The 27,613-nt window shown below is 37.1% G+C and overlaps 1 protein-coding gene across 1 annotated transcript in view; it reads right to left on the bottom strand.

The window, feature by feature from the left end:
- grm8b (glutamate receptor, metabotropic 8b) overlaps nt 1-27,613 on the bottom strand; it is a 161,188-nt gene that overhangs the window by 103,536 nt on the left and 30,039 nt on the right. The window contains exon 3 of the mRNA XM_087796631.1: nt 13,662-13,878. Within this exon, the coding sequence (XP_087652757.1) occupies nt 13,662-13,878 (217 nt within the window). The remainder of the gene's footprint in view (nt 1-13,661; nt 13,879-27,613) is intronic.

Here is a 27,613-nt window from a genome sequence, read left to right as displayed (position 1 = left end):
AAAAGTGTTGACCATAGATATCTGAACTTCTACAAGTGGACCAATACATTTGGCTTCATTGATACTTAAACAAATCTTAATAAATATCTAAATAAACATGGTTTTAGTTTTTCATGACTATCTTCTGAACTCACATCTCATTTTAAAGATAAAATGATGGTGGGAACCAAATATATGTTTAATAAAAATAAAAATAAAATTCATGTGCTTATTGATCACTCCAAAAAAAAAAAAGATGTTTATCAGAATTTGAATACTTTCATTGTTTTATGCCGGTGTTGTAAACACAAAACTGGAGTTTTTTTGCGACATAAAAGTACATGAATATGCTGTAGGTTCTCATTTATCCAGGACATGTTTATCCATAAGGTTTCAAAGCAAGGCAATTGGTGTGTAGTTTTGGGAGGATAGTTTACCTCTCACACAAGTGGCTTCTTCAGTTCAAAAGCTATTGTCTGTAAGTATTGTGTAAATGTTGCCCAAATATTTGCATACTTACATTGGTATTAGCAATCTAACAGTATTACCAGTCCAAGATGTATATAGCTTATCTTTTTTAATTTTTTAAGTATTTTATGACAAAGCCTATTTTCTTAAATGTTTCTTCTTTAATTGCTTACTGCATATTTCCAGGGGAAACCATCAATTTGTGTGGAAAGTTGAAGTTAAGAGGAGAATCTGACTGGAATAACGGGTGATGTAACATCCACTCTCAAGTCTGTTTAAATTATGTCCACACAGAAGGCATGGTCCCCATCTCAACTTAAAAGACTCTGAAGAAAGTACACTTGAGAGCAGTTCACTTATAAGTGGCATATGTCATATGGCTTAGAAACAAATACAGAAAATAGACACCGTCGGGGGACACAGCTGGGCGGAATTAAAGACTTCCAAAATTTTAATATTCTTGTTCCATCTAAAGCTGTATTTCATAGTCTTAAAAGATGTAGTGCAGTGTGGACCCATGTTTTGGGTCTGTGGGTGGATGCAGCAGTTGCCAGAAACAGCTTGCAAAGCGAACTTTGAAAAGTCACACAGAAAGTATCCAGTTAGTGTGAAGGTAGAGAATTAAAAAAACCTATATAAATTGTTGATTTAGTCTCCTCATGGAGCCCTAAATACAGCATCATATTCATTTGTAACCATTGGACAAAGATGTGTGGTCAATGTGCTCTTTTACCACAATAGGTCAGGAAGATCTGGCAGGAAACAGAAATGTAACATCAATATATTATATTTATGTTTATTGAGGTCAGTGTCCCTCTAAAGCAGCAACTTCTGAGACAAACAATCCCTGATGGCTCTTCATCCTCTGAGCTTTGTCATCTCTCACCTGCTTCTCACCTCCATGTGTTCGATCAGCTGCTGTTAATGGAATGTGGTTGCCTTATTTGTTTAAAGAAAGAGATGCTGCGACTACAGATGAGTCATTTCCCTCTGTTGAATCGTTCTCCAGGGAACAAGGAGGATAAATCCAGCGTCATGAAATATTCATCTGATCTTCAGTTTTCCACAAACACCCATGATGAAGTATGAAGACATTCTCTTCGTTCAAAGTAAGACAAAGAAAGGGTCAGAGTGTTTTTAAAGATAAACTCTGAATAGACATCACTAGTGACTACGTTTTTGAACTCAATTTCACACTTGTTTACATCACCAGAGCATCATCCGGGCTACCATTTTAAATAATATATGGCCCTCCATCCTAAACTTTCAGATTTACATGTTACTGTTTAGTGAACAGGGAGGTACAGTATGAGTCTGTGAGTTCAAATTCTATCATATGAAGCAGCTCTATTGGTCTCGCTTGACAATGTCAAAAAGATTTTAAAGGCAAGTACTGTCTTGCAGCAACGCAGAAACAAACTGATGTACCTGACAACCCTTCTTAACACTTCCTATCAACAGCTGCTGCTCTCTGTCTTTCTGGACAATACATCTTATACAGTTGCCTTCAAGATTAATTTGATCTATGGAAGTTTATTAACAGTGTTTTAGCTCATTTCATTCATAATTACAGTGTGAGTCGCCAATTACAGGTTTTACGAGATACAAGTTGCCCTTTTTGTGCATTTAATTGGATTTTAAGAAAGATGCCACTTCTGTCCTGCAAAGAGAGATGATACTATTTCTGTCAACTGAACAACAACAGAGATACACTCTATGTATTTTTCTGGAGTATAGTCAGTGTTTCTCTTCTGTTGATAAAAGCAGAGTTCCTGGATCTCCTCATCACAACAAACATCAGGCCCTTTAAATCCTTCCAAGAAAATGCAATTCAGTGATTCGCTCAGGAAACTAAGAATATGTGACCATCAGGGGCTTTCGTCAGAGCTCTTTGAACTTTAATGTTTATAATAAGCACTATATAGGCCTTTGAAACTATATGTTTGGTACATCCTAGAAAGCAGCAAGAAATCGGAATAACGTGATTTTATTTGTCAAAATGTGAAGGTGAATGTGAGTCCCTGAAACAGACACTGACCTAGAGAACGTGCATGCTAGTGCCCTCCAGAAGAAACCAGCCGCATTACTAATGACCCCAAGACGCCTTCGGTGTGAGATAAAGTATTGAGGAACAGCTTCTTCCCCAGTGATGTGACCTCCATTATGCCGACCTCACACTGGCCCACACTAGACCCAGCCACACTTCATCATAGTGCATAGGTTTGTTGACAATGTTGGTATCTTGCTACCCATTCTTATACTCATTCTACTATGTGTTGTGTTATACCATTTTAATGTGTCTCATCTTGTGTGTTCTTCATTAATATTTATATATTTAGATCCTTTAGAGAAAAATAAAAGATCGGTCACAGAGTGAAATAGATTACTTCTGATGTATTAAAAATCCCAAAAATGCTGAACCAATGACAGATTAGACAAGTATCAGTGTAGGTTTTCTATACTTTCACGTGAAATGATGTGCAAGAGGAAATATGGATGTCTAAAAAAAAGATAGATTCCACTGACCCGTGTTTTTCCCATTTAGAAAATATAATGAGCTGTCATGAGGCAACGCCCCACATGTCAACAAGTTTGCTCCTACTCAGCAATGAAAAACAACAAAACAATAATGGGCTTTATTTAGGTCATATCTTGTCTCCCCGCCATGGCAATAGCAGCCACTGAGACAGATGGAGCTCATGCACTGTGCAAGCTTTCCTCTATTTATTTATTTTTATTTTTCCCTCAACTGGTTCTTTATACTTTTTTGCGGAGACCAAATGGCATGACGCTGATTAGCGTTTACAAGAGTGCAAATGAGAAAAATACTTATTTAATATTATGTAACACTAAAATCCAAGATATGCATATTTTCTTATTTTCAGCGAGAGAAAATGTTCCAGGGATTCCCATGACCTTATCTGAACATGAGCGCAGGATCAGACGAATTTGATTGGCTTGTCTCTGGAAGAAGAGGTACATCTGATTACATGGATAGATTTAATGACAATGCAATATTTTCATTTAGGTTTTCGTTTTACATACACCTACTGGCCACTTAAGTAGACAGACCTAGCTAGCTCCAGTTGGGGCCCCTTTCCCCTTAAGAACTACCTTAATTCTTTATGGTATGGTAAGGGTATATAATAAGTAATTATATAAGTCCTATAAGATTTCTGGGATGTTAATTCTCTGAAAGGGCATCAGAAGATACACTGTAGTTAAACAGCGATGGACAAGGTCAGCAACCAAACTCAACTAAAAATATGCTCAATTAGTTACAGGTATTGTGTCCCCTCAACATCTGCTTACTGGACATGCTCCCTTTCCTGCACCTTTCTATGAAAACACAGGAAATTATTGTGTGTTAAGATCTGAAATAGTTCTTTAAATACTCCACAACACTTGCAACGATGGCAGGCTTCAAGGTCTTTTTTTTTTTCACATACCCTGTTTTTTACAACAGCAATTGACTTAAACACATCTGAAAACATTTGAGCTTCTAACCTGGGACAAGTGAGTTGAATGTAAAATTGCAACTCAAAATGAGTATGTCGTAGTTAACTTTAAAAAGTGCAGATTATCACGGAACCCATTGTTAAGAGCAAAGTGGGAGAAATAATTCAATAACGTGAAACAAAGATCGATACGTGTGAATTATTTTATGGAGCAAAAAAGAAAATGTGGTTGTAGGATAAAGAAAGAAAGGATGGTGGAGGTGGTTGAGGAGAAAAAAAAGATAAGCAGATTATTTCCTGAAGGCATTCAGACTTCTGAAGGCATTTTTTTTAACAGAAAGCCAGAGTAAAACAAAATAACTTTTCATTAATCCTCTGCAAAGACGCAGAACAGTGATTAAACGTTTGTCATGTTGCTCCCATTTTTGATTGACATTTTTTTTTTGTTGTTGTTATGATTAAAACATTTCCTGCTGCAGAATTTCCAATCATAACAATTATGTTACTATCTTCATATATTGTTATCATCCATGGTTATTTTACCTTCTTTTGGACATTCACTGAAAAGGTTAAAACCTACACAGTTTGATTGTGAATCATTCGCTATTACAGTCAATTGTTTCATTTGAGAACAACTCACAGCATAAAAGGAAAAGTGTGAATGAAATGGAGCTGCAGAAATGAGCTGCCAACACCTTCCGCCAGGTTTTTAAGCGTATTATTAACAATAGCAGAGGTGATTTTGGTCTCGCAGGGAGCTGGCGTCATCTCACTTAGTTCAAGAGGATGTCGACCTGCCGTCAGCCAAGGAGGCCCACTGAGAGGAGACAAAGAGAGATCTTTTGAAGATGAGTGGGAGTGGAGCAAGTTGCCAAGAATCTTATGCTGTTACTATTTAACATGTAACCAGTTGTGTGCTTTTGCCATTAAAGAAAAAAAACTAATATCACTTACTTGATAACGCTAAACGGAATAATTATTTCAATTACATTTTCAACCATTATAATAGAGAAAATCTAATTAAGTCAGGTTTCCAGTTCACCCGGTTTTATTTTGTTGTTCCCTTTCCGTTTTTATGTCTTGTTCTCATTGTCACACACAGGCAGGTGAGTGCGGCCTGAGTCATTTACCCCGTTTACTTTGTGTTTCGTGTGGAGCATCTCCTGACGTTGGAAGCATTTAAAGTTGCGCACATGAGTTCATTTGAACTTGTTTTGTTGTCAGTTAGATGTCCAGCCGTGCCCCTGCCTTCTGCCTCGTTCCTGTGTTTTCTTTTTCTTCGTTTTTTTCTCTTGTTGACAATATGTACAGAACCCCTAAACCTAGGGGCCTAAAATACCTAAGGAAAATCCGTTTCCATGTCTGGTGTGGGCACGAAAAAATTTCACGTTTGGAACTGAAAACCTGTATGACTGAAAAGGTTTTTGCCTTCAAATGTGGAACGAGCAAGCCCTTATTTTCCAGGTTAAGTAATGCTGTTGAGGATCAGCTGGCCACACTATATTAACCTGATTGATTAGTTTCTTCTTCAGGATAAATATAGATTGATAGTCTGTCTTGTGTTTGAAACCCACATTGAGCAGAATCTCCCTTCGTATTCAACTCCCCTTCCCCCTTCAGGAATCCATAGAGTTCGGCTCAACTTTGTCTATACTGTGCTCAGCCTGGCCACATCCTTTGTGATCGTCTTGGTTGTTTCAACACCCGAAGGTCAGTGCTCAGTTGCGTCACACCCTCAATTCTCCTGATCCCTCCCATCCTATTATTCTTTCCACCTTCCTGACTTTTGACATTCCCTTGAACATAGAGACTGTTTTAATTGACCCCTGTGCTGACACCCCCTCCCTTAATATATCTCTGGTTGAACTCAACGTTCCCGACCCATTAGACTGTAGACTGTCAGACCAACTGCCACAAGAGTTTACAGCAGTTCCTGGGCTTTGGTTACTTTTCTTAAAAGATCAATTCAGGGTTGCAGTCCATTTGCAAGTTCCCTTACTCAACTTATGTGGGAAAAGCACTCCTTAGACTGGTCGATCAAGGCAGAAGAGGCTTGAACTAGCTATGCCAGCCGTTCTCTGCAGCTATTTTCCACCATCCAGATCTAGCCGGCCAGAGTATTTTCTCAAGCAGCTTGTCAGGACATAGAACTGGTGGTTCTAAAAGCTTGGGAGAGGCATCTGTGACCCAGGTCTATACAACAAAACAGAGACTCGTTGCAGCTTCAAGCTAACATCCAGGAGCCAGTCTCCTCCAGTCCCCTCAGCTCACTAGCAGAGCCACCAACACCAACCCTTATCATCTCCTTGCTGAAAAGGTTTTACATAACACTGGATGTTCCACGCCGAAGTCGTGACTACCAGTACCTGCTGGACTGGGTCATTCTCGAACCTATTTTTCTCAGAGGCAGTTAGATGGCCAACAAATAAAACTTTATAATTAATAGTTATTTATTCTTATAAATGTTGAATTAACATATGTATAATTAATTGAATTAAAGCAGCTTTTCCACGGTGTCAGTGTAATCTATTACAATTCAAAAGCTTCAGTCATTGTTTGGTAAAAACATGGTTGCTGGTAATCTCAAATCCAGACCGCAGCATGACTCCTGAGCTTCTGACCTAAAGAATTGAAAAAAACACTGTAGTGAGTCTCACTGTCTTAGCTGCTGAACTGACAGCTGAGTGGGAATAATGAAGAAGATAATGAACCTTAACTGACATCCAAACAGGCTGCAACTCTCACAAGTCAGACTGGCTATACACTCAGAAACAATTTATTAATTCTATCTCTTTTACCTCTCTTTGCGCATTCCTTCTCACTCACAACTGTCTTGCGAACAGTGTGTGATCATCCATGGAAGAAAAAGAGAACAGAAGTCCCGCAGTTGATGCACATTCAAGATGAAAATAAAATAAAAACCTGCCGATAGTTTCCCAAGTTTGAACTGCAGCCAATAAAAGTCACGTTACAACTTTAGAAATGACGCTTGGTGGTGGTGGTTTGTGAGCTGTGATTTCTGCACCAAAATATGCCATAATGAAAGATTATATATGTCCCTGAACTTGATGAAATTTATTAATTTAAGTTATGACTATGAGAGGGCTGAGTTAATATTGTAAACATATTTTAAGTAGACAGTAGACAGTCAAACTAAAACATGAGTTGTATTAAATCGGCCAAGTTTGTTTCATATTTGGTGACATCCTGAAATAATCAATGTTGTAAAAAAAAAAGTAGAAGTTTATGAATAAAAACAAGAGATAGCTTCACTTTTCAAGAAGAAGAGTGTCATGTAGCACAACAAGCCAACAAAAAGTCTGTTATATCAGGCATTGGAAGAGAGAAAACATCTACATCTACCCACATAGTAACTTGAAACAGATTGATTTCAAAGGAACCCTACATCATGTCTATAAGTTCAAGAGGTATCTGACCTGCTGTCAGGAGAAGATTCCTCCTGGGAGAAGAGGTTGATGAGGACGTGGGGATTTTAAAGACGAGTGGGGGTAAAACCATTCACCAGGAAGCTTAAGAGTTGTGTTATTGTCAGACATCAAAGCAACATCCAGCTCTACCCAACTGTCAAATATTTATATGCACTTACAGGGTTCGAATTTCACCGTGGCAACCACAGCACTTGCTGTGACGTCCTCCACACTAGTCGTAATGCCCGAAAAATGTACCCGTTTTTACGGCTACAACTTGGTTTTTAATTTGTTCATAAATACTGGTAGCGTAATTGTTTCGTCGAATGAACATAATGAAATTATCCCGACTTGGTAAAAGTGGTAAAAGTTAAACAACATGGGTGCAGCCATTTTTAATCCAGTCATTTAATATTGTGTTCTTGTAATACTCATTACTTAAAAATGTAAGCCAGGTGCTTTTTTATTCAAAGTGTTTTATTTATGTTCGTTAATCCATCTATTCATCTATTTATTGGCATATCAAAGCGAATGTATTTCCTATTTAATGCCTGAAGAATTAACTGCATCTTCAAAAAATGAGGGCTTTCATGGATCTACAAGCACCTACTGGAAAAACTCCAAGGCAACAGCCAATGACCACAGTTGAAGTTTCAACCAAGCAAATCTTGCAATATCTCCATTACTAGCTTGACGTTGTCCACCCTCTGCACCACCCCCCTCTATCCAGACTGGAGTGTACTGAGTCCTTCTGAACCAATGAGGTTATAGTGAAGAGTAGAGTAGAATAGAGTATAGTCCACTATAACCTCCTTGGTCTTTTGGGTGTTCAGGGTCTTGGCTTTAATACCTCTGTACTAAATGCTGGACCTCCTCTTTTTGGTGGGTCAAGTCACTGTCTGTTATGAGGACCTTCACAGCCCTGCCAGTGTGTTTCCTGATTTAAAGGCTGTATCCTGGGTTTTAAGCAGGGCCTTCAAGGTCTTATGGCTTCTTATTAGGGAATAGCGTGATTTTCTTTATGGGTAGGACAGCATCGGTATGAAAGCTGATGTAGGACAGCACAGATAACGTGTTTTTTTTCCAGATCAGCTCCTTCTTTGATAAACTCCCATTCTGTGTTCTCAAAACAATCCTGAAGAGCTAAAGAGTTACACATGGTTCGGGTGATGGGTTTGCGCCTGAAGATGAGAGGTTTTTTGGCAGGGACCTTATCCAGAGATGTGGCTGCCAGTATAATGCTGTGCTTAGAGACCAACAATTACAACAACTTAGGATGTGTGGCTCCTTCCACCGGAAGGATTTTGTGTTGGGGTACAGCACTCATACAGACAATGACTGCTCTTAGACTCAGGAATCCAAAAGTATTGGATTTCTGAAAGAGGTAGAATTCATTGTCAGCGGTTAAAAGTCAGGGTAATTGAAGTTATGGCAACAAGAAGTAATAATTGACTGTTGCTGAAGCATTAAGAGACTTTACTGGCACCAGAACGAAACATGCCTAGCTCTGATAAGTCTTTGTTGGGTTAACCCTCAGGTCACCTATGATGGGTTCCACGGAAGACTCCTAACACAAATTTAACTCTCTTTACTTCCTCACATGTTTCAAATGTTGAGGTCTTCCTCTCCAAGATGCAGTAAGTCCATTTTGAAGTTATTCATTTATGAATGGCTTAAGTACATTAACTAAAGTAAATATTCAAATGAAAAGAGAGTTTTGTACAAACAGACACATAATGATGATACAATAAAGGCTCAAGATCAATTTAAGAGACACTTAAATCAACACACTAATGGAGCTTTAATAAATACCTAATAAGAGGATTTCTACTTACTTTTGCCAGTTGTAAGCCCAAACATCCAGCTAAATGTACTCTCTTCTCTCCTCCCCAACTCGTTTTAGAGCTTTTTCTGGTATATTTGGGTTCCAAATATATTTTCTTTACCCAGGCAACGCTTGGTATTCCAGCTCATTTTTAACATTGCTCTTGCTTCATACAAACTGCCCAAAAGACATTAACACAAAACTCTTATCAAAGGATTCCACTATCAGAACAATATTCAAATAACATGTTTTTGGTGTTTTATCCAAATTCAATTATTTCAGCATATTATTTTCGATACAAATAATGCTCCCCAAAACAAAAACAAATAATCTTAGCCCAATCAAACCAAAGATAAACATTGTGATAGCCTTCAAATGTCGAACGAAATATAAACGAGGTGTATCACGATCATGTGCCGGCTGAACATTCCACCGTGCCACTAGACCTCAGCGCTGTTGATCCAGATAAGTATCGAGGCTGCTAATGAAGTCATTTCCATGTGCAACAGTGAGTCAGTGTGCTGCGGCAGTGGCATCAGAACAGGAGATGAAAGCTCATTGATCCCACAGAGCAGCCACAGCTGCTCCCTGCACAGCAGCTCCTCACTCGTCTCAAGCGTTAATCGCACAATTACTGCACCCGTTTACACTCATATTACTGCCCCGCCAGGTAAATATGAGCATATCACTACAGCAATATTATAAAAGCAGGTTGACAAAGGCGCACTATAATAATCATAATGAGTTATGAACATTCAAGAGAGTATGGAAACTTTCGCCATCTCAGTTCGCAGGAGGAAACATATGCCAGAATGTTAACTCAATGTGGCCAAAGCAGAATCACTGTTGCTGTGAACAGAACTACTGTAAGCTCTCTTTCTCACTTTCTTTTCAGGTTTGTCCAAAAGTACTTGAGTTTAAACTTGGGAAACGTCTGACTATGAAGCATGATGTGGCTTGTTGAAGACACCTTTAAGCAAAATATGGCAATGTCTGGCAACACGCCAACGTCATGAGGACAGTAATAAAATAAACGATCACAATGATTTTCATTCCTTAATTTCTTCCGTTTTATATTAGCTTAAAATGTGTGCCAAATTAGATGATAAAACAAAATGTTGTTTAAGTTTATTTTCATGATGACACTTGATTTCATCAGACTGAATCGTTGTTATTATTTAAATTATTATACATTTACATTTCCCCGTGTTGCTGGGGTTTACTCCGGGCACTCCGGTTTCCTCCCACAGTCCAAAAACATACAGAGGTTGATTGGGAACTTTGTAAAATTGTCCATAGATATGAGAGCATGTGTGAATGGCAGTCTGTCTTTTGGTGCCCTGCGACAGAATGGTGTCCCCTGCCTCTCGCCCTATGACTCTGGGATAGGCTCCAGTCTCCCCGCGACCCCGACCTCGGGATAAAGCAGTTGTCAATGAATGAATGAATGAATTATTGGTTAAAATCTCCATCACATCCAACTTGCATGCTTTAAATGCTTTGACACACATTAAACCACATCTAAGGTCACCTTGGAAGTGTATCATGATCATGGCTGCTCAATAATTTGAAATTTTCAAAATAAATGGATTGTAATCCATTATTATGTAATCCAACTATTGCATAGATGCTGAGCATCTTTGGAGACACAGGTTCAAAAAAACATTTGGAAAGCTGAATCTCATCTCATCTTGTGTCTTGAGATAACTTTGTTATGATAAGACACTTTAAATAAAATTGAATTGAAATTGAATTGAATCTACCTAACCATAAAGCAGATTCCCCCACCAAATGAGAAAGAGTTAAATCAGTCATGTAGTTGAGAATTAAAACGTGGGAATCCTTTTCATTGTTGGTATGTGTCATTAAAACTACCACAGCAAGACTGTTAGGGGACATTTTAATATGAAAAGGTATTGAGTTAACAGAAGTCAAGCTGGAAACGTCCCAGATGAGAGACATAGTTTGTCCGGGAACTGAAGCAAGATATTTCCAAATGTAGGGCTGTGATGTCTGGAGAAAGGACTGACCGTGAGGATCACTATGAAAATATGTATCCACCATTTAATCTCACAGCCAACAGTGAATTGTAAATCAGTGTTGATGTGAAATCCTGCCACCATGGATATTAGAACACCGTTTATTGTTACGTCGTTTATTTTCATTTTTTAATTAGAGAGAAATAGCTTTTTGGAGCATTCACAGCACAAGTGATGACAAGGGAGACATAGAGCTGATAATGAGAAAACATTTAATTGTTGAGGCAAAAATGATTCTCTCAAAGGTTTTCCCTCATCATAGTCCAGCTAATTCATTAAAGCTAACTGCCAACATTCATCTTGATAACAGCAGTTTATTCACAAACGAGCCTTCATTATACAAACCTAATCTAAACTGTGTCTCATCAAAGAAGAAAGCGAATCTTTTAAAAAAATATTTCTGTATTCTCTTCATATTATCAGTAAATGGAAACAATTTGAAAAAGAATCTACTTATGTTTCATTGAGAAGAGGACAATTTGACAATTAACAGCTTATTGGGGATTCTTTCGTGTTTGTTGTCAGACGAGGAAGTTAACTATAAAGAAGCTTGAAAATGACTCACAATTTCAATAATATAAATTGTTTTTATGTGTAAGAAATTGCTGTCAAACCCTTAAAGTGAAGGTTCATTCACTGACACCAGTACGAGACAACGGCCTGGACATGAGAATGCATTTCATAAAAAAGGTTTGCGTCTTCACTATACAAAATGAAGAAGAAGAATATATATATATTTAGGACTTAGACATTTACATTATACATATACATATGAATCAAATTTCAATGTATGTTAATGCAAAATTGTGCTGCTTAATCAATTAAAATAGAAAAAGACAGTTTTCTTATATTTTTCAGATTGGATGCTACCATCTCCAAGATCAAACTAAGACAATATTCCTTTTGCCATTGGTCACAAGCAATGTTCCCTCTAATCTCCGTGCGCGCCATTGCACACAGGTTCAACATAAGTTTATAGACTTCGGGCGCAGGCGTCTGGTTGGGCAGTTGTGGGGGTCCTCGTCGGTTTGAAGACCAGCGCGGACCAGAGTTGTCAAGTGTCAATCTTTGAAGTTTGAAGGCACAGCGCAATATTAACCAATCAGAAGCAACATAAGGCGGGCCTTGACATCCTCTAACTATTCATAACACAACAGCGTGATCGAGTCATCGTAACTTAAGTAATTAAGTTTTATTTGTGAAGCGCATTTCAGAGGGTTATACATCGTTGAGGTTTCGCCATCCATGCACACATGAGCCGCACTTAAATCTAGAGTGTCATGGCTTTACTTCACAGAAAATTCCCCAAACAACATTTAGAAGTAGGAAATAAATTTCTGGCTTTTAAATTAAGAGCAGTGCGACAGCTTCGCTCCGCCTGCCTTATAATCCTTCATAATCAGGGTCATCAGAATATTTAGAAAAATCTTTGCTTATCACCTAGTTAATAGGTTTCAGATCATTTGAATGGAAAATCTCTAATGTGATAAATCAATACTTTCCATGGGTAACAATCGTGGACTGCCATTGATCTCTTCTTGAAGATATGGACTATCCCACAAAATATCATATCATTTCAATGTAGAATTTAGAGAAATATTATGATAATTATATCATATATAAATATATAATTAATTATAATATTGTATCTAGGACATATCATTAATTGTCAAAGAAGTCTGGTTTATGGTGGGTTTGCTCAGATGTGAAAAAAATAGAGGGAACATTAATATCCAGGTAGTTTTTAGGAAGCTAAGTTATGTTCCATTAATTTCAAAAACTTTTGAAAAAATAGAAGCATGTAAGATGATAATGTAAGATCCATGATACATAACTACAGTATTTGGAGCATGAGCAGAACCGCACATAGATAAAGATCAAACTTTGGAGATAGAAAATGTATAAAGTAAATCTTTCATGAGACTGACAGATCTATGTTGTTTCCATATTGCCCACATACATCTAAAGTCTAATTATTTTCAGCTCACAGCTGTTGCAGTTTGGCAGGAATGTGATAAAACTTTAATGAGGAATGGCCGAGTAACCTTACAGTGACCTAGAGGCTTAACAGCTCCTGTAACCAGAGGACTGAGGAACTTTTAACTATTTAATTATCATTGCTCATTGATGGGGTCACACTAATGGAAATCTCCCATGTCTGATGAACATAGTCATGAAATTGTTATGCAAAATAACCCATGACACATAAAACATGATTGATATTATACATTTGCATTTATCAGTTGATTAATAACTTGAGGCAATATAGCTTTGGGAGTCAATTAATGGAAATGTCACGAATTCTGCACAAGGATTTACCGATGTCTGTACCATTGAATATGGTGTCATGGTGTCAACGAAAGGCCTTTTCCTCATGAGATTATTAATGCATACTATTCATCTTCTGTTCTGTTGTTCTATTGCTCCTTTGAAACTGAAAGAAAAGTATGTGTAGAGTTCTTACCTGACTCTCTGGATATCTGGACAAATGCCTCGACACCACTCTCGCCATAGTTTCCCTCAGAAGCCAGTGTAGACACATAGTTCCATCCCATTGCTGTGACAATGTCCAGCATAGTCTGCGCTTGGTAGGAGTCTGGAGGGACCACACGGGAGAAAAAGTCGTAGCGTGTGTTGTCGCTGAGCTCTGGAGCCGTAGACGCGTAGCTGATCTGAGGAATCTGTGGAAACATGGAACGTCATTACTTTACAAAACAGAACTTAAGAAGAAAATAATTATTGTTTTTGCCTTATTTTAGTTGATCAAATCTGAGATATTGAGATCTATTCTAAAGAGGAGGTGTACATACAGTTATAGACACTGTAACACTGTCAATAACATAAGTGGAAAAATAAATGTCTAGCACACCATCAAAAAGTGTTGGTCAATTAAACCTCAACATATTTTTAGATCTCAACACTCCTACATCCTTGTTTCTTTATTGACTTAAATGAGCCTAATTATTCTCTTATTACAGAAGCAGTATTGAGCTTAATCCCAAATTGGTTTACAGCAACTTTCATAGCCTCCATCAGCATAACAATTTTCTTTAATTATATATATATGTGTGTGTGTGTGTGGGGGTGTGTGTGTGTGTGTGTGTGTGTGTGTGTTTTATTTCCACTTGAATAATTTATATGCAATAATACAAGGATTTGAATAAAAATGGGATTCTGAGCATCATCCCCTTAACTGTGATAACATGAGAATGTTCACTTAAAAAATGTATATATTTTTAATTCAATAAAAATGGAGGAGCAAAGTTATTTTTTTAATAAACAATTACAGGAAATATTTGGAGTGACAAAACTCCACATTTTACTTATTTTCTTATTATTTACTATATTGATCACAAAAAAAAGGGTAAGATTCATTACCACAGTATTGTCCATGTTTGTATTGGTTTTTCTTCAATTATTGGTAACACTTGGATGTTGGCAAATAGTAAAATATTATTTTCTCAGCTTGTCACCATGTACAGGCTGTAAAGTTTCAGGGTCTACACTTGAATCGTACAAGTCCAATAAAAGTTGTTGCATTATAACATCATTGAAAATCAATATTATAACATAATTGAAATTTCTGTACCGCCGATTGCTAATTGCACTAACAGTGTTAATGTTTTCCTTTCTTGTAGGATGATACTCACTGTGGGCAGCAAAACCAGAATGAGGTGTTTGGTTCGATGAATGAAAACATTGGGTCTTCATAGTAATACAATGAGTCAAAATTACAAATACCTACGAGTCGTGAAAAGTAGATGACCTATGAAAACCACAATTTGAGCTTTATTTGCTAGGGGAGCCGAAGCTCCCTCATTGACTGCACTTGTTGTACAGCTCATCATGAAGGTTCCTCCCATTGGAAAGGCAAACCGTTGCAGCTGCCTCAAAACCACGTCATGAGTTGAAGAGTGGGTTCATCGCTGTTACGTGATCCACGCTCTTTGAAACCAATGCAATAATCTTACCAAGCTGCCCAGTTTCTTTTCAGTGGCAGAGAGTGTTTAAGAAGGTTTATCAAGCGTTCTTTAACAATTGATTTTCTCTAAACCCGGAGGGCATCACTAAAAATAGTATGACATCGCTGCTTCATAAAGATTATTATAGTGTTTATTGTGAGTCAAGACAAAGTTTGCCTTGTCCTCCAACCAGCTGACAAACACTGTCCCTAAAATGCTTTTAAAACCTCAAAACACACTTGAAATAAAGGATGTATGAAAATAATTATAAAGGAATTAGTGGAAAACAAAAACAGAAAGTTGCAAAGGTTAGCATTTTCAAGCAGAACAGAGTAGTTGTTTTTCCGATATTCCTGGGCATTAAATAGTCCTTAGTGTAAAGTAATAAAAATAATTCAGCAACAACAACATGGAGAGTTTTAAGAGACACAAGCAAAATGAAACTGGATTATGAGTTGTGGTTCATGACACCGATAAACAGTGGTTAAATCTTTCCTGCTTGGCTGTCAGATTGTAGGTGGGTGCCACAGGGGAGATGGAGCCTTAGGGCTTAAGTTGTGGACTCCAGGGTACATCCCCTGTGATGCTTCCAAACAGGTGGAATAAGGACACAGTGAGGCTGCTGTCACTGAGGAATTTCTTAGGCTAACTTTAGCCTAATTTCTGGAGAATTAACAGTTCTGAGCCTCTTCTACTAGCAGACCACCAGTAACTATTCACCTGTTCACATTAAACACGCTCACAGGGACACATTTGGACATTCAAGCCATAAACCTTCCTGTGCTCTTGTGATGAATTGCTTTGTAGTGTTTCCTTTAGAGCCAGCATGTGTTTTAATGTTATGTGTTACAAACCACATAACTTACTTTCATTATTATGGAAGAGCGTGATGGTTAAGTAAGTAAGTAAGTGATAGTTATTTGTAAAGCACCTTTCTAGACCAGCGCTTTAATAATCAAAAACAAAACACAGTAAAATATATTCTTAGAGAGTGAGTAGAACGTATCTCTGGTGTCCTGGTGAAGAAGACAGGTTATTAATAAGTTTCCCTAGTTTAATCATTTGGTTTATTCTGCTTGATCTATATTATTAGTATAATAACTTACATTGCAAGGAGTATATGAACATGAATTATTATTCATCATTAGCTGTCAAAGTGTTTGATTTCTTCATGCATATATATTCCAAGTTTATACTTCTAGTTTCAACGGTTTCTTGTCTTGTTGAAGGCAGGTAAATGTACATTTTAAACTTTATTTTAACCGTTATTTTAGTTACATTTGATTAAGTATGTTAGTTAAACATTTTTTAAATTATGATTTGATTCAAATAGATATTTCAAAACGAATACATTTTGTCGAAAACTACATACTTATATTTACACAAGTCTTAATGTTTCCATTGAAAATGTTATCAACAGACATTTCTAATTATAATAAACTTTGTATGGAAAGTATACAAAGTATGCAATTTGACTTACATAAATTGAGGCTCAGTGTCTCAACATGTGGAATCAGAAGTATTACAACCATTCATCTGCATGCTTGAGCTGTCATCAGTAATTCTGTGTAAAAACGTTATGCATTTTGGATCAATCTTCCAAAACAGTAGTCAGAATAGGCACCGTGTGGTTTACAAATTAGAGCGCACAGCCCTAAACATCTGTTATTTCTATCTCCTGGGTAAATCTCATCAACCATCTGCCTACCTGCCATCAATCAACATGTCACCTGCTTCTCAGCACAGTCTGATCACGCACAGTTTTGTATTCATTTTTCTTCGGCAATAGTCTACATTTACTTTCTTTATTTGAATGTATAATTCCCCATTTTTAAAACTTTACTTCTCCTCCACTACCTCCAGATTCTATATCTGTGTAAGCCTGTTAAAACCTCCTGGAATGACTCTTTTATATTCCGTCTCAGTCTATTGTCACCTACCTCGTGAGCTTTGCCATGTGTGACTTACAGAGATAGCTATTTCAGCTACTAATTCATCAAGCTTCGCCTTTTCTTTCTGCATAGAGAAGTGAGTCTTGAAGGATAACGACTTCTCAGTCTAACCTACAGCACACCCAGATGGTGGATCTGGACAAAAGCCAGTACAATGTGTCTGTAGCACTTTTCCTCACAAGTTTTTCTTTTCTGTTCAGCAATTAGAACTTTTCACTCTGATTTACAGAACTGACGTTTATACTTCATTTTATGAGTCATGATGTCATTTCAGTCATCAAGAAGTGTTTTTTTTTTCAGGGGAAGGGAGGTGTCGGCACATTTGTACGGCTATAACACACGTTATGCACACTCGGAAAAGCAGTAGTTGATCGATATAAGAATAGATCAATGGAGGTTTATTTGTTATTAAATGATAAATAAATAAGTAATTTAAAAAAAACCCAATGATAATGAGTGTGTATTTCACTGATATAAGTTGACATAGTATTATTTAAATTTCTGCAATGGCACTTTAAGCAATTAGATATTAGATCTCAGCTTTTTATAATGGTATTATATTAATTCCTTCATTATTTTTGGCGTTCTTTTTAATTGTACTATAATCTGTATTTACATTTTCAGTACAAAGACATGCATCATTAATAATTGATATTGATGCCAAACAACAATCATAAAAAATGAGTGGAATCACAAAAATAAAAGCACAATCAAAATATGTAGCACAAATACAAAAGCGAAATGCAACATTAACTTATTCTGGAAAAGGGTGTGTATCTGTTGTGACAACGCTTGTTGCTGACTGGACAGATAACAAGTCGATAATGATTATACTAAGACTGTGGTCAGACAAGACTATAAACCTTGACTACCCGAATCAAGATACACAACAGAGATAGAAAGAAAATGTAAATAAAATAGTTATTCTCCACCAACCAGCAAAATGTACTCTCATTGTCAGGGTAATAGCACAAGAGCTCACCCACCTAATACTTGAAAAACATACGGAAGAAGTAGCATCACATAACAACCAGTGGCAGGCCGTGTATTTCAGTCCTAGGCCAGCAGTGATGCCATACGTATTCCAATCTAAATGAATCCACCTCAAAATAGCATCAATATGCCACCATGGCTGTATAATCACACATACATATCACGTCAAGCTTAATACATTCTGTTCAAGCAACACCTCATATCATTCATAACAATTCATTAACTCTGAAGTAAAATAAATCAAAAAGCTAATTTTCACCATTTAGAGTAGGAAAGATCACAGATAAATCTAAATGTAGAATATAAAAGCTGATTTTAAAAGATTAACCAACAACGATTTCATTATTCTATCAGTTATCATCCTCTAGGGGGTATATTTTGTAATATTCAGTAAGTGCAGCTAAGAAAATGCCTCTACCATCACATGACACGACACAAACATGTCAATTGAATGTTAGTGGTTCTCGTCCAATCACAGGACGCTTGACTCTCATTTTACTCGAATGCTGATTGGCCAGCAAAATCCATATTGCTGACTTCACACGTGATCTAGCTATCTTAAACACAATTTGATAAATGTCAGTGACATCACTGGCTAGCTGAAACATGATTGGATATAAAGCTACCGTTTTATTTGACACTTGAAACAGCACTGTCAATGGATATAACGGAATAATGACATAACATACACATTTACTTTTTGGAGTAAGTGTGAGGAAAGCAGAGAATCCCATTCCGGCCCTGACGTTCCGCCACTGATAACAGCAATGCACAGTGTCTAAGAGCAGACACCAAAAATCGGCCAGAAGAAGGCGCTGTGACCATCACAGTAGCGGACATCCGAGAAAAGTTATTGAACTTGTCAGCACTAGGCCTGGACATGGTCCCTGTCTGCTGCTTAAAGAGGCTGACCTCTGTTCAAGAATGCCTCTCAATTCAATTCAATTCAATTCAATTTTATTGAATTGCCTCTACCTGGATAATGTCAAGCTGTTGGCCATAATAAGCAAGACATCATCCCAGTCATTGTTTTCGGAACCACTAGATGGCAGTCTTTGCACTATTTTCCTTTTCTAATGAAAAATCATATAATTTTCAAACGGATGGCGCCACCTGCTGACCTCTAAACAACATGACACTGCCTCATGAAGCTTCATCAGCCCAACCCTTACTCTGCATACCACAGGTTAATTACAACCATGAAGATACTACTTCCGGTGAGTATAGCTAGGTTTAACAGGATGGCCGATGGAACTTCAAGTAAGATGGAAATTCAGCCTACGGATGAACTTAGAAGTTGCTCCCCATGCATGGCGGGTCCGACCCTAAGTCAAGAATCCTGAGACTATACAGGATGCACAAAGAAGCACAAAGAACGAAGCAAAGTGTGTTGTACATTCCTACAATGATGATGCAGTTGAATATCTGGTCCTGACTGAGTAAGATATGTTTCTGTTCTAAAGAATTCTTTATATTCTGTCTGTTCTCAGTGAGCTGTACGAGAGGGCCAACCAGGTCACGGATGCTGCGCAGGACCGCCAGACAAGTGGATAATGCTGGATTGAAGGACCGATTGATTTAACTTCAGTCAGATGTTAGCAAGTTCGGCAGGACGCTGTGGGTGATTCATTAGGATTCACCGAGCAAGGAGGAGGACGGACAAAGATGGACAGCTGAGTCGCAGCAGGCAATACAAATGTCACTCAGCCTGAAGCGCTTAGTGACAGGAAGCAAATTAAAGTCTTGTACAGTAAATACAAACTTGTGTATGAGATGAACCCACAAGTTTGAACCCTGAGATGGATGCTCTGGAAAGGCTTCAGGTTTTATTAAGTTTTAACACTCCAGGGCAGTTTACCTTGCGTCTTGTTTCAGTCAGTATTTCACCTCAATGAAATCATTTACAGTGACTTCAAGAGCAAAACATTTTCACCCCAAAACACTGTATTTTGATGAAAAGCCTGCATTGACTTAGTTATACATACCCTGTATGCAGAACTCATTGTTGCAGCCCTTGTTCTTACAAAAACACTTGACTTCAAGGAAAATGCAGATTTTTTTTCAAAATGTCAGCTCGTTTGTTTGCTACATTATCATTCCATGCGCTTCATGTGTTTGCTTATAGGTGCAACACAGGAGGCCTAGATGATGTCTTGACAGAACGTGTCATCTACGCCAACATCGTATTCAAGTATCTGTTGTAATGTATATCAATAATGATGAGAGATGTGGACAAAAAAACATGATGTCCTCCAATGCCATGCAACTTACTTTTCACAGAAGAACTTATTCATAAATACATACCTTGGTGAAAATAACACATGCTAGATGAGACATTAGCAGAAAAGCAACTATTTGACTGTCTCTGAAAGGCTATTATACTCTCTAATTTCTTTGACCCCCACCTCTAAAACATCTCTCAAAGCAAACATCTGTTATTTCACCGCTTGTTTCCTCTACTGCAGCTGAGAGTGGGAGTTTCAAACTTCTGCATTAGCATGAGTGATAGCTGCAGGGCTGGCTTCTATACGTCCAGGTAGTGTGGAGAATTTAACAAATGCTGCTTTTTGTGCTTTTATATATACATTTATGTGTTCTGCAACTGTAGTGAACAGGAAACATACTGTTAATTGACAGTTTACATTAAATCAGTTTGTTGCTCACAACAATTAAAATAAATAGTACGCATTCAACGTGTTTCACATAAGCCTTCTCCTTATCCTTCAATCTGATTGTTTTATAGAAATGCACAAAATGCTGATAAAAATTAATCAAATGTAGAGTGGTGGTTTGAGCAGTTATGGCAGTGATTTACAATACGTTGAAATATTCAAACAAATCTAAAATTTATATGTGGATTTCCATGACATACATCAAATGATACGTTCACATAGTAATTACACATTTACATATATTATCAACCACATCCCTACTTTATATTTCATCCACACTTTCCTGTTCTGCGCCTGAAAGGTCTCTCCTCCCCCCCCAAACAAGTCATTATTTTGTCAGTTTGTCTGTTTGTCTGCCTGTCTCTTTTTCCCTACAACCAAAACAACAACAGTACAACCAAAAAAAAGCTCTAGTCATAGGTCACTACCGCTTATACTCTTTAAACAAAAAACAAATACAATGATTGCTGGTATTGATCATTGTTAGCGCGGTTAGTTCATTTCAACAAAATTACATTTTCACAATACACTCCAGCAGCACAAGGATGTGTCAAAGCCTTTTCTATCAACTTGTTTGCGACTTGTCATGGAAAAGCAGTGGTTTTAATGGACAGAAGCACCGCAACATATTTCCGACATGTTCTCTGTCGCTTCCGCCTTTGTAGCATTCATTCAGCACCAACTATTGACAATGTAGCAAGGGTTAGGACTGTTCAAATGATTTAGTAGCATGATTCTAGCCCCAGCTCTTGACACTTTTTTTGGAGGGTAAAGAGGAAAGAAAAGTGGAAGAGGTAAGATGAATGGTTAAAGAGGAGGATTGGGACACAGCCTAAGATTCTATTATTACTGTCTAGTAGATTTAAAGATGATGCTAACAACAACTTTTGGAGAAAGTGTGGAATAGTTGGTAATCACTTTCAAATAGTTTGGGACTGCCCCAACGTGCACAAATCTGGGATAAAATGGCGAAAAAGATAAAGAATAAAATATAATTATGGCAAAAGAAATCCCTTGTATACTGTTTTTAAGTCCAAGAAAAAATATCCAAAAAAAAAATCAAAATACACTGGAGGAAAAAAATGTAGGAGAAATAGAGAGACAAAGACTAAAACATGTTTACCAGATGGAGAAATTAACTGGCAAACTGCAATTACAAGTTCCTCTGTTTAAGAGAAGATAGTTTCCTGTCATTCAATATATGTCCAAGAACTCTTGGATTATGAGGAAATTGCTGGGTGCATTTGGATACGGTTATAATGTTTGTTTATTCGGATTTGTGTTCTTTCTCTCTTTTCCAAATGATTTTTCTTCTTAATTTTAAAATCATTAATATATACAACATTTAAATGCAGCTATTGGCAAACTGAGTGCTTCATTTTATTAATATTGATTTAGACAAAAATGTTTCGCTAATGTACTTTTTGAAAGTCCTCAGAAAGAAGTTCAGAACACTATAGAAAACTATAAATAAAAGTGAAAATGACCAAAATATAATGTTTAACAAATCAGTGATTGTTTTACTTGTTGCATCAAGGCTTGGTGGCAGATCTGCAGATAATCTTTTTAACTCAAGGCAATGTGTCCAGCTGTCTTAAACACAGCTTTTGATAATGGTTTAGCAGAGTGATACATATTTAAATAACTTCCGAGTTTTGGTTTAATTAATTCTATTTTGTTGAAGTAATTTGAACTGTAATACCACTCATATCAAAAATTACAATTATATTTATAATTTATTAACTATAATGGTTTTTCTTTTCTGAGGTCATCTGCAGCTGAAATATTCACTCAAAGTGTAGATCTGTTGAGAATAATGAGTCTCATTTTTCTTGTGGGACCTCGCATTACTCTGTAGACTCAATATAAATATTGAGTAGTTCAGTTCATTTGTGAAAATGGGGAATTTCTCCTGAATTCTGATTAGTCAGAAAATCAAATTGAACACCCAGAAGGGATTTATTTACCAATAATAACAGTTTTTGAGCATTTAAATAAATAGAATGAATGAAAATCATATGTGAAATAGATGGAATTAGGACATGCATAATAATTACATTTTTCAATTCAATGTTCAGCAACAAGTTGAGCAGAGTAACTTGATCATCTAAAGGTTGTATTTGTATATTGCCAACATTCATATTCTGGAACAGACTCATGTCTTTTAACACCTTTTGGAGATTTTCATTTAAAAAAACATGACAATGTCAAATCAAAGATTACGTTTATGACATAAGACATCAAGTGTTTTTTGGTTGTTGTTTTTTTTAAAGTGGTGAAGACTGGCAATCTTTTATTCATGTTAAAGGCTCTCTAGGATCAGAGGAAGCTCTGCTGGGAGAACCAGCCGTGGAGACCAGATGGGCGAGCAGCTGATAGATGGCATCCTGACAGCGCTCATTACCCTCAACATCGGACCTTTGCTTTTCATGGGTGATACCCAGGGAGTCGGATCAGGCTGGCTTTCACACTCAGCACAAATTAAGATTGTGCACCAAAACATGCCTTTGAATTTTTATATCATGGGACAAAGTGCTTGCTGTTTTCTGCCGTCTCACAACATTTTCGATGACAATGATTGATGCATGCCATCCAATGACGCTTCAAGCTTTAAGCCTGGGTGCACTATGAAAGAACAAATCCATCCGACGTGACAGCACACGTCCATCATCGTTCATTCCTAACAGTGATTTTGTACTTGGAAGCAAAATCTCTATCTTCTGTCATCCATCTCTTTTTTGGACAGTAAACAGTTGTGCTGCAAAAGTGAATCGTGGATGCTGTCATCGCTGCTTCTCCTAATGTTTCTGCAAATGTATTTATATTGAGAAGAAAGTCCAAATGACTCACCTCCCTGCAGTAATGAACACAGATTAAAAATGAAAAAACAGGAAGCCATTTTGCATGCAAGTGCCTTCGAATCTAATATTAGAAATGGGAGCATTGAACCAGGAGGCCTGTCAAAGTAATATAGAAACATAAATGACCAAAATTTGATATTTTACGCCCAAGTTAGCCTTAATGAAAGAAATGGTCCCTGCAAACTGTGATACATTTCCATTATATTGTCGCTATGGAGTTTTAATCCATTCACCAAATAGAAAAGGGGTTGAATACTCCTCTAGCTGTGCTACAATGACCATCCATCACAAATAGACTTCATAAAGCTTCTTTGGATTTCTTCCGTTCAGAGAAAACGATCTGTCCACGACTGCAAGTTGAAGTCTGTATTAGCCTGTTATTCTTGAAATTGAAAAAAATAGGGTGTCTAGGGGGGATAGCGCCTTAATAATAATAATAACAAAACCTTTATTTAGGGAAAAACATCCTTGTAAGATTTGTGTTCTTTGTCAACCATTGCTGATTTCAGTTTAACTCAATTAAAAGTTGAGGATACCCATACAACTACTGTTTCTTTTAAAAAATACCAATTTGTTTTACACTAAAATGAGATGCCCAATCCAAATTAGGCTTTAAAACTAATGAAATTTCCCTTTTTGATAACTTTCCTTTTTTTCTTTTCCCTAAGCACACACAATCCTTAAACAGAGGGGGATTTATTGGTATCTTAAAATAAAGTAAACCTTTCAACAAGCTGTTTATAAACCAATTCATGATAATTTTAAAGAGTGAAAAGAATATTTTCTTGTCACATCTTTAGTTTGGCAAGTGGTCATGTTGTATGCATTTAACTCTGGAAATAATGTTAAGTTAAAGTTAAAACTGCAAAATTAGTGTTTGTCGGTTTTTTGAGTCTGCTCTGATAGTTTTCACAGTTTTAGTTAATATTGCCTAAAACAAGACAACCATAGCCAACAACTACATGTATTTTAACGAGCTATGTTTTTCACATGTGTACTTCAGAAAAGTTTTTCTCATGTTAACAACATGCATTTATTCTTAAATACATGACACAATGCAAAATGCGAAATCCAAGAACTTTTAAAAAGATATTTGGAATATCTAAACTTTCTCAACCCTTGTGTTGTCTAAGGTCACCTTCGGGTCACCTTTACCTGGAGATAACATAAGGGTTACACATTATTGTTATTATCATTATTGTTATTATTATTATTGTTATTGTTATTCTTATTGTTATTGTTATTGTTATTGTTTTCGTTGTTGTTGTTGTTGTTGTTGTTGTTGACGTCGCCGTCGCTGTTATACCTTATGTTCGATGCACGTCCTCCTCTTGATCAGGCTTTTGTTTTCTAAATAATAAACCACTTCCATCAGCAATTTAGAGGTGGATTATATGTCTTACATATAATCTTCTTGGTGAAAATAGCCTAGAATGAGGTATTTCATTGTTGTAATTTATTTATACTGTAATCCTATGAATATAAATTAAAGAGTCAGTTGTGTACCTACAAACAAGTCTTGAGTCTGTTTCATGTCAGTCATTTACAAATGCAGTCTCTTGTAAAAAATGATGCTGAGCTTAACAATAGCCTGAAACTGTGTAGAATATTAGCAGAAAAAAAATATGTTTAAGCTGAACTATAATGTGAATACGGAAAAATAATGATTCCAACAGAGTTTGGAAAAACAGCCGCAAACACACATACCCAAACCCACAAATGCACGTATGCTAATGCAGGTTATGTTTAGACGATGGGGAGAAGATGGAGTGTGGAATGAGGTGTCTTTAAATGCCCTCATCACTCATGTTTAGTGCATATTTGTTGTCGAGTTGCAGGAGTGACAGAACCTCCTCCTCTGAATCTATATTACCATGATGCCCCAAGACATGGATATTCCTAAGTCAGGTAAAGAACAGTTTATTTTCTTATTGTTCAAGTAATATGTACCCAGTCAATTCAAGGGGTGTTAAAGTCAATTTTATGATTCTTAAGGATAAAAGAAAGATATTATCCCAAGTACAAATACTGTTGTATATTCCAATCTCTAATTAACTTTTTTTGTGACCAAAATGCTTATGAATTGAATTGAACATATTTCTATCTTGACTATATTGTACAATATTTCGTAATTGTATTGTCTTATTACAAATGTATTTTCTGTCTCAGTGTGGGCTGACAGAGATGTGGAGGATACAGTATGTTATCAGGAACAGGTTCTATACATACTCTGAGGAGATTTTTTTTTAATACCAATCCAAGCTCAGTAAAGATCAAGTTGCTATGGTGACTCTTTACAATAAGCAGCTCAGGTTATGACTCTCACAAAGGCTTATCTTTCACAAAGATACCTTCTTTGAGAGGTATGAAAACATTGTACCCGACGCTATGGAACTTGTCTCTCTTGTTCGGAGAAGGAAAAGAGGTTAACTGAAGTTCATCAGCTGATTAAAGGAAAAACCAACACTGTTAGCACTCTTGGGAACCTGTGGGTGATAAAACCTGAGACACTTCCAACTCCACTCACTTGTTTGGTCGAACGTCTTCAACTCATTCATATATGAAACGCATTGATCTCAAGAGTTCAGTTGAAAGTCAGAAGCCTATTCTAATAAAATCTGAGAGTGAGACTAATATATATATATATATATATATATTTATATATATATATATATATATATATATATATATATATATATATATATATATATATATATATATATATATATATATATATATATATATACCTACCGACCTAACTGGATCTACAATTCATATGCAGGCTCCTTCACCAAGTGAATTATTTTCACAATAACATTTATATACCACTGATTCACTTAGAAGGGTCACAGGCGAGAAACAGGCCAGAGACAAAGAACACAATGAATAGGTCGCCAGTATTTTGCACTTCACCAGGAGACACACAACCATTCACACACACACACACACACACGTACACACACCACTCAACCTTAAGCTACATATGGGCGCAGTATGTCTTAAATGACCTCTGAGATCTTATTTCCTTCCATGTGTTGACTTGGTCTGTAAATAGTTTCAGGGAGGATGTCGTGGTATTGCATACGACTATAAATATCTCAGAATAAGAAATCAATAAATTGACTTAACTGTCCTCTGCTGACTTTACAGTGTGATCTTGACCGTGCACTCTCCTAATGCTTGCCCCTTGAAGTCTTAGCGTGCGTCGGATTCTCACCTCTCCAGTATGTTAAGCCTACACGTCTACTGCATGCTCGCTGTAGGTCATCTGCGTGTTCACATTACCTCATAGGAGAGATGTTAATACCTGAGAGTACAAGTTGAGCGCACAGCCCACTTTTTCAGATCTGGTCTGGCCACCCTGCTTGAAACCAAGCGCTTCCTCCCACTCCCATGATGACTAGTGGTGAAATCTAAGAAGTCGTCTATTACTTAGACTTTGCATCACTCTGAGCGTCATCACACTGTGCGTCAGTCTTGACATGAACATTACTGGGGTCCAATTTGCACCTGTTTCAGACCAAATTGAACCGCTTTTAATGGTTTGCTTTCTCTCTGACTCAGAGATGAGATCTGATGCCACCATATCTTACGCCACCACACACACATTTAGTCACTATCTTTATAAGTCCACCTCCTCACAGGCCACTATTTTACTCTTTAAATCATCAAAGTGGACATTCATGAAGCACCTGATCACACACAACAAAGTGGATGTCCAACATGACTGTTTCTGTGCTTTATTGCTGTCCGGACTGATTTGTGCACCAAATAAGACATCAGTGTGCGGTGATAAAAGTTCACCTGTCACTACTTGCCCACCACTCATGACTCAGGTGGCAGGAAACGGGCATATAGCCAATTCTTTTCAGCCCACCCATTAAAGATTTTGCATCTCTCTCCACTAGCTGTGCCAGAGTAGAGCAGCTTGTTTCTCTGAGCCATCTACGTGTTAAACTGTCAACTCATACAATAA

This window comes from Callionymus lyra, chromosome 8 (genome assembly GCF_982586985.1).
Source record: "Callionymus lyra chromosome 8, fCalLyr1.hap1.1, whole genome shotgun sequence".
NCBI classification, from domain to species: Eukaryota; Metazoa; Chordata; class Actinopteri; order Syngnathiformes; family Callionymidae; genus Callionymus; species Callionymus lyra.
The sequence above is the reverse complement of the archived record's forward strand: the minus strand, read 5'-3'. Positions and strand labels throughout refer to the sequence as shown.